This window comes from Rutidosis leptorrhynchoides, chromosome 5 (genome assembly GCF_046630445.1).
Source record: "Rutidosis leptorrhynchoides isolate AG116_Rl617_1_P2 chromosome 5, CSIRO_AGI_Rlap_v1, whole genome shotgun sequence".
NCBI lineage: Eukaryota > Viridiplantae > Streptophyta > Magnoliopsida > Asterales > Asteraceae > Rutidosis > Rutidosis leptorrhynchoides.
Genome location: NC_092337.1, coordinates 42616896 through 42633990, shown reverse-complemented (window position 1 = coordinate 42633990; position 17095 = coordinate 42616896). Strand labels below are relative to the sequence as shown.

General features: G+C 30.0%; 1 protein-coding gene across 1 annotated transcript; it reads right to left on the bottom strand.

The window, feature by feature from the left end:
* Positions 1–14836: 14836 nt before the first annotated feature.
* On the bottom strand, positions 14837–15685 carry LOC139848559 (uncharacterized). The gene has a single exon (XM_071838285.1). The coding sequence runs from the start codon at positions 15683–15685 to the stop codon at positions 14837–14839; it is 849 nt and encodes a 282-aa protein (XP_071694386.1).
* Between the last annotated feature and the right edge of the window lie 1410 nt (positions 15686–17095).

The window sequence follows — 17095 nt, the reverse complement described above, 5'->3', positions numbered from 1 at the left end:
TCAACACATGAACATAAAGCTTTTAAAAATAACAAATGTAGAACATAACTTGAAAGTATATGTTCTTGTTGTTCTTGTTTTAACAAGATAAAATGAAGAATCAAACTAACAACTTTGATTCTTGAAAGCTAGTAAGTAAGTAACAACAACAAAGTAATCAAACTACAAGTAACAAAAGATGAATCAAACAAAGAATGATGATGATTATGCATGTATGAATTCGGTTTTAGCAAGAAGAAAAGAAGAAAGAGTTGTCTCAAGTTACTTACAAGAACTAGAGAGAAAAAGAGAGGAAAGGTTGAGAGAAAAATGAGAGATAAGTGTGTGTGAGTTTGAATGAGAGAATGTGAGTGAAGTAGTAATGAAAAAAAAATATTTGAACTCCCCCACATGGCCTTAAGCCTTCGGCATTCAGCAAAAAAAGAAAGGGAGAAGGCAAGTGTTTAATGGTTATTCATGTGTTAAAGTTTAAAAGTTGGATAAAGAATGGTTATGCATGGGGATTATGAGTGAACTAGATTCCAATAAGTCTTAAACTAACTAGTTCACATATAATTGATACTTACAAGTGGAAGAGTGGGCTAATAAGTCCACTTAAAAGGTAGGGTGGGCTCATAAGTCTTATTTCATGAGTCCATTAACTTTAAACAAGCCCAAGTCCAATTAATCACAAGTTAAACCAATTAAAGCCCAAGTAACTAACTAATAGTCTTAGTTAATTAAAATGATTAATAAATTTAATCATGAATGTAAATAATATCTAAAAATATTATTCGTGAAGTTTCGTGTGTCACAAAGACGTTTCGGGCACTTAAAAGTCAAGTACGGGCAATCATGGCAACATGTAAATGTAATTACATACATTCGTTTAATCACACGTATTAATAATAATAATTATTAATAAATAAACGTTGGAAAATCCAGGGTCGTTACAGTATTTTCCTGATAGTTCTATCTTTTCTCGTGACTTCTGGTAATTTGACAAGTCAGATCGAGCTATCATAATTTCTTCCTTAGAACATTAACTATGTTCACTCCGAAATTCGTATCTACAAATTCTGGACCATTACTCGCTTTACTAGAGGTCGAGAGGAGAATAAAAAGGCAAAGAGCTCCAAAATATAGGAGAAAATATAAAGCCCAATAACAACAAGGAGGTTACAAACCGCGGATATTAATATGAATAGCAATATAAAGACACGGTAAAATTAAGAATAGTATCACCCCAAGGTAATAGTAGAAGTAAACAGATTTTTATGGTGGAAGATTGAAAAGAAGGATGACAGAAATGATAATTAGGAAAATATCAAGGATTAGAACGGGATTAAGCATTTTCACAATCTTTTGGATGTATGAACTAAGAAAGAAAGTATAGGAATGGTGAGAATAATAGAACGTAAGAGTTTACTTTATAATGGAAATAGCAGACAGAGTAATCAAGGCAGATCACCGCATTTAATTATAGAGATCTTAATTTCCTTACTCGCCGGAGAATCAAATCATTTAGATTTCGAAGATTTTCATTAAATCCCTTGAATTCCGGAATTCAACCAAGACAACGTCAAAAGATAAGGCACACCTTATTTTCTGAATTCAACCGTTACCACGTCAAAAGTTAAGACGAATCTTTGATTCCTAATTTCACCCTTTGGTGATAGCTTCACTCGTACTCTTCGAATAATCGAATTATTTTATCCTTATTACTCAATGGTGATAAAGCTCTAAATTCCAACTCGTATGAGTCATGAGAACATACTTATTGTCAGCCATAACCATTCCAATCAAATTTCGGGACGAAATTTCTTTAACGGGTAGGTACTGTGACGACCCGAAAATTTCTGACCAAATTTAAACTTAATCCTTATATGATTTCGACACAATAAGCAAAGTCTGTAATATTGAAATCTCAAAAACTTTGAATTGTGTCCATGTATTCAATTATCCTTTGACTATTTTCGATGATTCACGAACAGTTGTTTGTAAATAAATATGTATATATAAATGTAAGTAGATATAATAAATTGCAAATTATAAAATATGATTTAAACATTAGAATTAGTTATGTAAAATAAGATATAGAATAATTGAGTGCTATTAAAATGATATATATATATATATACATATATATATATATACACATATATATATCTGTGTGTGTGTGTGTGAATTCAATACATAAGTAATATTATTTATAAATATTAAATATTCAAATTATTATAAAATTGTAACATTAATATAGCAAAAGTAATTACAAGTTAAAATATGATTGTTATACATACTTTCAGTATTATTACTAATATTAATAGTAATAATAATAATAATAATAGTATCAATATTATTAAAAGATATAGATATGATACGTATAACTTGTTATGTTAATATCCTTATTACTATCAATACTAATATTATTAATATCATTACCATTATCACTGAGATTATTAAAATCATTATAAGTATTATGATTTTTATACAATTTATTATTATCATGAATGTTAATATCATCAATACTGTTAACATTATTATAAAAATCATTATTCTTGTGAATTATATTATTATTAAATATCATTAAAATTGATATCATCCTTATTATTAGTGTTATTTTGATTAGTAACATTATTATTATTATTACTATTTATTACTATAAACTTTTATTATCATTATTCTTATTATTATCATTATCCTTATTATTATTAGCATATTATTATTATCTTTAGTGATATTATTGATTATAAAAATTATTATTATTATTATTATTATTATTATTATTATCATTATTATTCAGTATTACTTTTATAATTATTATTATTATTTAGAATTATTATTAATATTACTTAATTATATATAAAAACCGTATATACATAGATTTGGAATCAAAATTTGTTTCCTGTAATTGTCACACTATTTTTGATTTTCAGAATTCATACCAATCATCAATTTAATCAACAAAAAACTCCAAGAATCTGTTAGACGTCGAGCTCATACGTTATTATTATTTATTTCCTGTCAATTATCCCGTCGTCTATTAAACGATATGATAAACGAATTACTCAAGGAATTAAAATAACACACTCAGTTCTTTTTATGATCATTATCAATTAAAAACACTTACAGCCATTTTCAGATTGAAATTATCAAAGAAATAATGTAGTTTTGTTAGGAATTGTCAACTTAAACTTTCTCCAAAAATATCAAATTCCAATTCTTTATATCAAGCCCGAATTTCGGAGTCAAAGTTCTTGAAAGAAAAAGTCAAACTGTGTTCTTCATTTAAATTCGAATTCTGAGCTTTGTTTCTGGATAAATTGAGAATTCATAAAGTTTATAGGTATGAATTAAAACCTTTTTCATGTTATAAATTTAAGCTAAAACAGTCTAGAATCCATAATCAACAATTAAGTTTTTGTTTGTTCTTCGAAGGCTTTCAGCGAATGTTTCTGTTTTTTTTTTCTTTCTTTCTTTCTTTTCCATAAATCATACACTCCCAATCAGCGATTTCTATTTTTTTCTAGCAAGTCTTAATCATGATTGGTAATGCGTATTAAAATCGAATTACCTCTGATCAAATAATAAATGAAGAAGAGATGAAAAGGGGATAATAAATAATAAGGGGTTATATTTATTTCTTTGGGAATAAATTTAGAAAAACAGATATGGCGGAGTGGTCTGGGGTTGTGACGACCCGGAAATTTCCGACCAAATTTAAACTTTAATCTTTATATTATTCCGACACGATAAGCAAAGTTTGTTAAGTTAAATCTCAAGAATTTTAAACTGTGTTCATACATTCATTATAACCTCGACCAAATTCCGACGATTCACGAACCGTTATATATAAATAGATATGTTATGTATATATATATTATAACTTGAGAATATTAATAGAGTATTAAACGTATAATACTTTACACGAACGTATTTGTTTCAATATGATTTTCCACGAAATTAAAAAATATATATATTAAATGATTGAATTATCAGAAACATTGAATTATGATTACAAGTCTCTGTTGAGAGGTCCACTATGATTTGAGAAAATCTATTCCTCTTAACGATATTCAGAATAATTTGTAAAGCTATTTATAAATAAAAAGAAAAAGTATCATTTACGAAAGTTAGACAAAAGTTAGTGGAGAATTGGTTTCCATAATATTCTATTAATCTATTTTCAAACGTACAAAGACGTTTTCAGTTTAAAAAGAACTTTATTATTAAAACGTATATAACTTTTATAAATATCTAGAATCACTTTTGACAACTCATTACTTAACCGGTATAATAAATATAACGATATTTATATTTTATTTCATTAAATATATATAACGATTTAAATTAATATTATATATATTTATACGCGTATTATACATACATAGTTTTTATACTTTTACTATACTTTAACTATACCTTTACTTTACTTTTACTTTTACTTTACTTTAACTTTAATAATTCATAATTTAATAATTCACTTTAATAATTCATACTTTAATAATTCACTTTAATAATTCAAAAAGCTATTATAAATAGAATTCAATAGGTTTCATTATTTCATAGAAACTTGAAAATATATTTCTCTAAACTCTCTCAATCGATATATATATATATATATATATATATATATATATATATATATATATATATATATATATATATATATATATATATATATATATATATATATATATATATATATATATATATATATATATATATATATATATATATATATATATATATATATTTGCTCTGTATTATTTCAAGATATTATTAGTATACATAAAATATTACGACGGAGTGCTGTTCGAGTGATTTCAAAATAGTTTTTTTTTGAATGAGTCGAAGCTAAGGAAATTATGGGTTATAGCTATGGAGGTGATGGGTATGGTTCATGGGTATGATCGTAAGGTCAATCTAGTGTTTATCATCTCCGTTGCGTCTACGTACTTTCCTGCAATATTGAATCTCAATATTGATACGTTCGTGAATCCGAGGCCAACCTTGCACTTGTTAAATGACGTTATATGTATTTTTACTATGAAATACAGTATTGTGAGTTTCATTTGCTCCCTTTTTAATTGTTTTTGCAATATATATTTTTGGGCTGAGAATACATGCACTGTTTTATAAATGTTTTACGAAATAGGCACAAGTACTAAAACAAATTCTACGTGGGTTTAAACCAGAAATATACCCTTAGCTTGGTAACATTAAACTACTTGTCTATGTACGGTAGGCGCGAATCCTAAAGATAGATCTATTGGGCCTGACAAACCCCATCCTGACTATGGGATGCTTTAGTACTTCGAAGTTATATTAAACACACCTGATCTGGTGTACTTCAGAGGGTAAAACATGAACGTTAAGGCTTGTTACCGAGTGCCTACAACTTATAGAATACTTTTATACACTTGCGAGTGTACATATATTTATAAACGGAAATCTTGTGGTCTATTAATATATTGAAATGATTGTTATGATAAACCTATGAACTCACCAACCTTTTGGTTGACACTTTAAAGCATATTTATTCTCAGGTATTAAAGAAATCTTCCGCTGTGCATTAGCTCATTTTAAGGATATTACTTGGAGTCATTCATGACATATTTTGAAAGACGTTGCATTCGAGTCATTGAGTTCATCAAGATCATTATTAAGCCAATTATAGTTGGATGTATTATGAAATGGTGTGCACGCCGTCAACTTTTGTTGTAAAGAAAGTTTGTCTTTTAAAAACGAATGCAATGTTTGTAAAATGTATCATATAGAGGTCAAATACCTCGCGATGTAATCAACTATTGTGAATCGTTTATAATGTATATGAACGGGTCCTTTCAGTTGGTATCAGAGTGGTGGTCTTAGCGAACCAGGTCTGCATTAGTGTGTCTAACTGGTAGTCGTTAGGATGCATTAGTGAGTCTGGACTTCGACCGTGTCTGCATTTCAAAAGTTTTGCTCATCATTCTTGTCGAAAATTACCTGCTTATCATTCTTAGTCTAGACACATCTTATTGCGTTGATTGCATGAATAGTGTATAGACAAAATTCATATCTTAGCGTATCTGCTAATTCATATCTTAGCGTATCTGTTACTGTAAACTTTGCCTGACATATTCCATAAATTCCTCCGTAATCTACGAAACCTTTTGCTCTATATAATTAGAATACCACCCGATAGCCAGAAAATCATTTCATATCGAAAAATTCTTTATTCAATCGTACGAAATGGAATTCGTCATTAGTTCAAGTCCCTCGGATTCCGAAATGGAATACCACTCAAGTTCCGAAAGCAGTGTGACCGGAATGGATCAACCAATTAGTCATCATCTATTCTGGATGAATTGGGGATGGGTTCGTAGCCTCCTTAATCATTGGAGACAAGAAGAAGGTGATCCCTTCCATCCACCACATTGCCCTCTTGGCGAAGAACATGAAGCACTTACCGGCGAACCTATCCGAAACACCATTTTCTCTCTTATTTCTAGAGTATCTCGTCACGATTACATACTACACCAAATTCTAGATGTTATTTATCCGCTCGTCCGAACTGACAATCACCCCGGTGTAATAGAAGAAGTCAATGAGCTTCGCGCTCGGGTAGTGGCTTTGGAGAATATGGTGCAAAGGTTACAAACACCAGCAGCAGCACCAGCAGCATAAACAGTACCACCATCAGCAACACCAACAGTACCATCACCACCACCAATAACAACATCCACATCCCACACCGCAACATCACAATCTGTATCTCAAACATCAACGTCATACCCCCTGTAAATATCCAGGAATATCAACAACAACAAACGATGAAGTATTAATTCATAAACTTCATTGAAGAGATATCTCTGCGGCAGTTATGTAATCTCCAAAATCTTAGAGATTATTTAATTCTGACCGTAAATCGGATGAGTGAACGAAGATGGTAGAGTAGAAACTTTGATCGGAAATGGTGTACGATTTACAAGCTAGAATTGTATTACCAACATCATCAACAGGACCGTAGCATCATCAACACAGTCAGTGCCGTCAGTATCGTTAGAATTAACAGCACCTCTAACATGACAAACTCTGTCAGTTCAAGAATCATTGTGGACATCATTACGAATCAACAACAAATATATTGTATCAACGAGTTATGAAGTATTAACTCATTTCCAATCGAAATATTTATATGTATATTTTATATGTATAAATTTTTAAACCATAATAAATCTTCCCGTACTAAGCTATTATGTGTGAATCTTAACTACTCAGTTAATTCATATTATAAATATGCAATGATGTACGTCTTTCGTCCGCAACTTAACCATCGTTAATTATAATCTCTGTCTCAATTCAATAAAATTCCAATTCATAATAAATCAAGTGTATTATTCAAATATATGTTTGATTTTACACTTTCATCATCGATGTACTCGAAACTTTTCAAATAACATCATTCGTACCTTGCGAATTCACAAGAATTTCACGAAAACCAACAAATAACAAAGTAATGATTCATAATTTCAATATTATTGAAGAAATACTTATGAAATTTATAAAGTTTTAGGGATTACTCAATTCTAGTTCCAACCATAAAACAAATGAGTTTAATTTAATATTAACTCATTAAATCTATATTACATCTAAAGAAAATATACACATATATTTTCATAAAGACTGTAATAAACTTCTTTTGTACAAAATATTAATTGTGAAAATTTTTTAACGGGTAGGTAATACCCGAGAGATATATAAATTCACAATTAATATATTACATTTTTTGAAATTGATTCAGCAATCATCAACTATACTCCCTACTTTCACAACAATATCCATTCTTTCATATAAATCAAAACAATCATACTCATTCAAATTCAATTACATATTCTGATTTTGAAATCGCATAATTCAATTCGAAATATAACCAGTATCATCACTCTTAGATTCCTATATCTTTCAAAGCTATATTTTGACTTCAAAACTGTGTTAGAACATCATATGTATTAACGATTACAATATGTGCTCAAACCCTTCAAAATTCCTGAAGACGCTTCAACTAAGGAACAATCGAGATGATGATCCAACCACATGTTACCCACAGTTATACACCTGAAAAACTCTCAAAACCCAAGTCATAGTTCGACACGTATCCGTGTTAGACCCTTTGGCATTTACTAGCTAAAATAACTTTTCAATTCCGTTTCAAAATAGACAGTTTTGTCACATCTCCAGCAAGTCAACTTCGACTTCTCAATCAAAACAGTCTTATTATAACCTCAATAGATACGTTGCCCTTTCGCCAACGTTACCGGGGAATCGTTTATATTCACCACATTAGCAATAAACTTATCAACAACTTCACTGATCTTTGACTTAAAAAAAAAAAATCATTATAATTATCGAAACCCTATCATATACTCATCCGTACCTTATAACAAGAATTGACATACCAATTATTGAGAATCAGCAATCAGTATTTTGAAACCTCACAGCATGTCTACATCAACAATTACATATACACACAACGTCTACCTCCAAGACTTACATTATTTGAATGAGAAATTTCTGAAAAACACCCTAAACTGCGAACCAGTTCTCGAAATTTTGAAAAATGCTGATGAAGCAGCAAAAACTATAAATGACCTTAACAGTAAAAAGTTGGATGATAAAGGATAGTATATTGGCAAAGCTCAGAAAAAGAGAAGCTTTGGAACTGGAAAACGGATTGAGCAAAGTATGGAGGAGGCTGTGGACAAATCACAAAGGCTGAACCTGCCTTCAAAGAATCCAAATGATTCAGTACTTGCTGAAGTCATTAACGAATACCTTGCTCCTAACTCTAAACCCCTGCGGACAATATCCTTTATCATCCTCTGATATTAGACATTCTAAGATATCATCGTATCTTTCATTATAAATATCATCCATACTTCTGAAGATATTTTTATAATTATTCTTATCTGAAATCATTTACCTCTTCGCGCTATCTGTATTATATCATAAAAGAAACTATTTTAGTTTCTAAATTCTGAAACATTCGAGTTTAAAATAGGAATATTCTTGAAGAAGTGTTGGGAGCTGAAGCATGAGTTAGTATAATATAATCACACTTGATCAACGTGATTATATTACAGTAATTCATGCTGAGTTTCTAAATGGAACATGATGATTCACAGATCATAACGTCATCATGTGCTATGTTACATGACTCTTGTATTCTCTTTGATCTCTAAATATCAAGAAAATATTTCTTGATGATTCGGCCTTTTCCGAGGTATTCTGGTAATTTGACAAGTCAAGATCGTATTATTACAATTTCCTTCCTAGAACATTAACAATGTTCATTCCGAAATTTATATCTGCGAATTCTGGACCATTACAAGCGGTGCTTAATCGCAAGAAGAAGAAACGAAAGGACAAAGCTCCGAACTAGAAATGGGAGTATAAATCATAGCAAATAGAAGAGAGCATTAACTGTGGATGACAATGATTATAGAAGAAGCAAGGACTTTGAAATATAAGGGAAGATATAAAACCCAACAACAACCCAGAAATCACAAACCGTATATATCAATGCATATAGCAATATAAAGACACGGGAGAAATAAAAACACTATAAAACCAAGAGTATAGTAGAAGTAAATAGATTCTTCCGGAGGCAGATGAAAAAGAAGAGCGACAGATATGAAAGTGAGGAGTATATCAAGAATCAGCACTGGATGAAGCATATTGACAAATACTTTAAAATATGAGTTGAGAAGGTGTGAGTTGTAAGAAAACAAATGAGGTGGATTTATAGTGAAATATCCGACAGAGAAATCAAAATAGATTATCGCATTAATTCGAAGAGGATCATAATTTCTTTAATCGCCGAATAATCAAATCCAATATAGATTACAAAGATTTTCTTTTCGGAGATCAATCGTGATGACGTTAAAAGATACAACGAATCACTATTATCTTATTTCATTAATTTACGATAACTTCACTCACACGCTTCGAGTAATCGAAATATTTTATCCATTCTTCTTGAACATGATAAAACTCTATAATCGTTATAATAACATTCTCATTGTTAGTCATGACGACCTCTATCAAATTTCGGGGACGAAATTTCTTTAACGGGTAGGTACTGCGACGACCCGGAAATTTCCGACCAAATTTAAACTTTAATCTTTATATTATTCCGACACGATAAGCAAAGTTTGTTAAGTTAAATCTCAAGAATTTTAAACTGTGTTCATACATTCATTATAACCTCGACCAAATTTCGACGATTCACGAACCGTTATATATAAATAGATATGTTATGTATATATATATTATAACTTGAGAATATTAATAGAGTATTAAACGTATAATACTTTACACGAACGTATTTGTTTCAATATGATTTTCCACGAAATTAAAAAAAATATATATTAAATGATTGAATTATCAGAAACATTGAATTATGATTACAAGTCTCTGTTGAGAGGTCCACTATGATTTGAGAAAATCTATTCCTCTTAACGATATTCAGAATAATTGTTAAAGCTATTTATAAATAAAAAGAAAAAGTATCATTTACGAAAGTTAGACAAAAGTTAGTGGAGAATTGGTTTTCATAATATTCTATTAATCTATTTTCAAACGTACAAAGACGTTTTCAGTTTAAAAAGAACTTTATTATTAAAACGTATATAACTTTTATAAATATCTAGAATCACTTTTGACAACTCATTACTTAACCGGTATAATAAATATAACGATATTTATATTTTATTTCATTAAATATATATAACGATTTAAATTAATATTATATATATTTATACGCGTATTATACATACATAGTTTTTATACTTTTACTATACTTTAACTATACCTTTACTTTACTTTTACTTTAACTTTACTTTAACTTTAATAATTCATAATTTAATAATTCACTTTAATAATTCACACTTTAATAATTCAAAAAGCTATTATAAATAGAATTCAATAGGTTTCATTATTTCATAGAAACTTGAAAATATATTTCTCTAAACTCTCTCAATCAATTTATATATATATATATATATATATAAATATATATATTTGCTCTGTATTATTTCAAGATATTATTAGTATACATAAAATATTACGACGGAGTGCTGTCCGAGTGATTTCAAAATAGTTTTTTTTGAATGAGTCGAAGCTAAGGAAATTATGGGTTATAGCTATGGAGGTGATGGGTATGGTTCATGGGTATGCTCGTAAGGTCAATCTAGTGTTTATCATCTCCGTTGCGTCTACGTACTTTCCTGTAATATTGAATCTCAATATTGATACGTTCGTGAATCCGAGGCCAACCTTGCACTTGTTAAATGACGTTATATGTATTTTTACTACGAAATACAGTATTGTGAGTTTTATTTGCTCCCTTTTTAATTGTTTTTACAATATATATTTTTAGGCTGAGAATACATGCGCTGTTTTATAAATGTTTTACGAAATAGGCACAAGTACTAAAACAAATTCTACGTGGGTTTAAACCAGAAATATACCCTTAGCTTGGTAACATTAAACTACTTGTCTATGTACGGTAGGCGCGAATCCTAAAGATAGATCTATTGGGCCTGACAAACCCCATCCTGACTATGGGATGCTTTAGTACTTCGAAGTTATATTAAACACACCTGATCTGGTGTACTTCAGAGGGTAAAACATGAACGTTAAGGCTTGTTACCGGGTGCCTACAACTTATAGAATACTTTTATACACTTGCGAGTGTACATATATTTATAAACGGAAATCTTGTGGTCTATTAATATATTGAAATGATTGTTATGATAAACCTATGAACTCACCAACCTTTTGGTTGACACTTTAAAGCATGTTTATTCTCAGGTATTAAAGAAATCTTCCGCTGTGCATTAGCTCATTTTAAGGATATTACTTGGAGTCATTCATGGCATATTTTGAAAGACGTTGCATTCGAGTCATTGAGTTCATCAAGATCATTATTAAGCCAATTATAGTTGGATGTATTATGAAATGGTGTGCAGGCCGTCAACTTTTGTTGTAAAGAAAGTTTGTCTTTTAAAAACGAATGCAATGTTTGTAAAATGTATCATATAGAGGTCAAATACCTCGCGATGTAATCAACTATTGTGAATCGTTTATAATGTATATGAACGGGTCCTTTCAGGGGTGTTTCGGGTGAGTGAGTGGTCTCGGGTTCAATTCCTGCTTTGTGCATTTTTTTAAAAGGGGGCTTCTAAGGTAGTATATTTTTATTATTTTTGTTATTTTTATTATTATTATTATTATTATTATTATTATTATTATTATTATTATTATTATTATTATTGTTAATAATAGTTATTATTAGAGTTAAGTTCATTATTAGTAATATCATTAGTAGGATTTATGGATTCTTATAAACATATGTATTATTATTAATATTATTATCATTATTATTATTAATATTATTATCGTCATACTATTATCACTATTATCATTATGAAAATAACACAAGTTAATAATATTTTCATTAATATTAGTATTAGTATCGTTTTTGTAACTACTAGTATTATTATTATTATTATTATTATTATTATTATTATTATTATTATTATTATTATTAAACAAAAGTATCATTATTAATAATATCATTATTATTATTAATATTATCATTTTTTTTAAAGTTATTATTATCATTATTAGTAAATCATTAATATCAAAACAATCATTTTTAAATAAATAAATATTTTTACATAAAACATACTTAATACATATACCACAACTATATCAATATTCCATATAACTATATATAAATCATATTAACATTACTTACATACAACAAATTAGGTATATTATTTTATATAATCCTAAACATATATATATATATATATATATATATATATATATATATATATATATATATATATATATATATATATATATATATATATATATATATATATATATATATATATATATATTAATATAACTATATTAATTACTTTAAATACATATACAAGATAAATACATAAAACATATAATTTAAGATATAACATAAAGTATATGTTTTTAAATGAAATCTAGTATAAATCTTATATAACTATAATATATATATAAATAATATACATTAATAAATGAAATTATGATATTTCTATCATATGTGTTAATAGAAATGCAATTAATATAGGTTCGTGAATCCGAGGCCAACCCTGCATTTGTTCAATATAGTCATATGTATTTTTACTACAAAATACATTAGGTGAGTTTCATTACTCCATTTTTAAATGCTTTTGCAATATATATTTTTGGGACTGAGAATACATGCGCTTTTATAAATGTTTTACGAAATAGACACAAGTAATCAAAACTACATTATATGGTTGAATGATCGAAGCGGAATATGCCCCTTTTTAGCTTGGTAGCCTAAGAATTTGGGAACAGACCCCCAAATTGACGCGAATCCTAAAGATAGATCTATTGGGCCCAACAAGCTCCATTCTGGAATTTGGAATGCTTTAGTACTTCAATTTTATCATGTCCGATGGGTGTCTCAGAATGATGGGGATATTCTATATGCATCTTGTTAATGTCGGTTACCAGGTGTTCAATCCATATAAATGATATTTTTGTCTCTATGCATGGGACGTATATTTATGAGAACTGAAAATGAAAATCTTGTGGTCTATTAAAATGATGAAAATGATTATTTATGTTAAACTAATGAACTCACCAACCTTTTGGTTGACACTTGAAAGCATGTTTATTCTCAGGTACGAAAGAAATCTTCCGCTGTGCATTTGCTCATATTAGAGATATTACTTGGAGTCATTTATGACATATTTCAAAAGACGTTGTATTCGAGTCGTCGAGTTCATCAAGATTATTACTAAGTCAATTATAGTTGGTTATATTATGAAATGGTATGCATGCCGTCAACTGTCGATGTAATGAAAGTTTGTCTTTTAAAAAACGAATGCAATGTTTGTAAAATGTATCATATAGAGGTCAAGTACCTCGCGATGTAATCAATTGTAATGTATTCGTCCAGATGGATTAGGACGGGTCGTTAGACATTCCACCGAACAACTGTCATAATACAAGAGAGACTCTACGTGTAATCACCCTTGGGAATACGACCGGCTCAGATAGAATTGACGCAGACAAGATTCAAACTCAAGACGTTCTGCACCCATGAACCCCTATAGCCAGGGTACCGTTCGGGCAATGCCCGCTTAGTTCTTTGATATCTTGGTTTTGTATCTCGTTAGACTGTTTTATGAAAATTCATCATCGTTCGAATAGATATGAGCAGATAAGATACGGTATTGCTATTAAATAGAAACCAAAGATGGGACAATATTTTGAAAGACGACCATTAGAATTTTTATTATACTCCCTCCATCTCCAATTTATTGTCCGGTGTTTCATTCTACAATTTTCAAAATTAATTGTTAACTTTTAAAAATAAAAAACACTAAGAAGATAAAGTTTTATGATACCCTAAATTTACGTGGATATGATTAAAGAAGAAAGAAAAATAAGAGTAAAACTGAAAAGTAAACGGTATAATACTTTGACATTTAAAGTGTATATTTTTATATGAGGAAAATTAATATGGGATGGACGGTGTAACGATCATGAAACAAACAGAATTTTAATTAAATAATCAAAACATATTTTACTGAATTATTTCTGGGGATTCTTGATCATTACAAACACACTTTATAGTAAGTTTTAGATACAATATATTAGTTATCTGATGATTATTATCGCACTCATCCTTTGTTTAATACACACACTCTCTAGAATTAAACTAGGGTTAATAACTACTTAATAAACCAGTTTACAACGTACACAACTCTAGCTAGTACGTACTATATATTTAACGGCCTAAACACAGTGCAGCTTTAACGTCCAACCGCCACGCATAACCACCATTCCTTAACCGCCACACGTCACAAGGCGCTGTCACACTTGACTGATCACACGTGCCTCTTTCACTCCCCCACGTGACTTTCATCTTGCACGTGAACCCTAACTGAGACACCGGCATCCTAACCAGATTACATTTCTTCACCAGCACTTCCGCCGCCGCCGAACGATCTCCACCACCACCGGCGGCCGCCGTCATCTCCTTATACGCCTTATTAGTCCACACCACCGTGTCCCTGCTATCAGTTATAAATGAAGGACACGTGTCCATCTCCATGTTCATTAACCTCACGTGATCTGCTACAAACCCTAACCCGTTATCACCGTTAATCCACGTGCCAGTCACACATTCCATCGTCACATATGAAATCACTTCTCGTTTTTGCACGTGACCGTAACTAACTTTTTGGTGCTGGTTGTTACAGCTCAACAGAATTAGTTGTGGTTTGTTATGATTCAACAGATCACGTGAACTTGTTTCTAGCGAGTTCTCTTTCCGATCAGCAGGTGTCTCCGGCATCAACGACAACGTCAATGAAAGGTTCCGTTTATTGGAAACCGTTTTTGTTACTTTTTTTGATTTGTTGCCGTTAACTCTTGTGTACTTTCGCTTACGACGACGTCGATTTCCAAGGTTATGATCCACCGTGGATGAACTAGATCCGGAACCGGTAGCCATCGGTTTAGGTGCGATAGGCCTGTATTTGAGCATTATTTTGTCCACTTTTGACCTGATTTGACCACCACCGTCGTTGCCTGAGTATCTGGCGATACAACAACCGCCACCTCTACCGTTCATCTCCCCAAAACCCTAGCTAGTTATATATGTTCTTTGTGTAGGTGTATATCGACTTACTGGTTTTGAAATGTTAGGTGCGTGTAAATATTAGATGATGGTAATGGTGTGCATATAAAGGAGTTCTAAAAATGGGGAGTTGTAATGTCAAGGTACAAGTGTACTGTAGTTGACTTGACTTTTACCACAACAAATTTCTGTATAGATTCGACATGAGGGATTTTTCTGGAGTTATGGGATTGTAATAGTTTGTCACATGATATGATCGGGTAGATAAGTGTTGACATCGCGTTCAATGTATGTATTTGTAACCAGAGACGGATTTAGCGTTGGATTTCGAAATTTTAGTGTAAAAGTTTTGGATTTTTCGTCTTTGTCTCCGGTAGATTTTTATTTTTTTGCCCCAAAACCTATATATTTTGTCCCAAAACCTTCAAATTTTGTCCAAAATTCTCTAAATTTTGCTACAAAACCTTCAAATTGTACCCACAAATCTTCAAATTTTGCCTAAAAACTTCTATTTTTTGCCCAAAACCTCCATATTTTACTCAAAAAATTGCTATGATTTTAAAAATAATTTCACCCCTAGTGCAAAAAAATCCTGAATCCGCCACTATTTGTAACCATTTTATATTTTAATACTATGAGGGTGATATATATGCATGGCCCTCTCATTGATTCTGGGGTCCCGTGCAGACATAAAAAGGGGCACTTAAATGTTACTCTATTCGTCTCATAATAAGTGTTGTGTTTTAATTTTTTAAAGTCTTTATTTAACAAATTTAACCTTAAATATATTTATTTGTATGATATAATATCTGATGAAAAATTATATGTGAATGAATTATGTTTTAAATGTACTTTTTTTTATTAAATGTACTTTTTATTGAGATGAGTTTTATCAACCATTATATAACACAAATAAAGATATTCGTGATAAAATTTGAAAAGAAAATACTTCCAAAATATGACACTTATTATGGGACATGAGGAGTATTATTTTTTGGGTTAATCTTATCCGATCCACTTTGTACACCAACACTAATTCAATCCAACACTTATTTTTCGTGTTAAATGTATGCGAGTATAAAGCATTAACAAAATTATAGGCCCTTTAAAATTTTAGGGCCGGTGCGACACGCACATTTTGCACATGTTCTAAGACACTCCTGGTGATATGATATGTTGTTTACAAAGAGTGTAATGTGTCGATTATTACTCTTGTGATGAACAGTTTATATTACTTTTATATGATAATACTTGAATTCTATAACACTTTTATATGCATATTAAGAGCAAAAGAATTACTAAATTAAAAACTACAATCGTTGAAAGGAGTTTTTGCTTTTCTAAAGAGTTTGTATGTACACGACTTAATATTTGTAATTATATCGGTCTTATTAATTAAACATG

Coding starts and splice junctions, on each gene's coding strand:
- LOC139848559 (XM_071838285.1), bottom strand. CDS start 15,685: ATGAACGGTAGAGGTGGCGGTTGTTGTATCGCCAGATACTCAGGCAAC.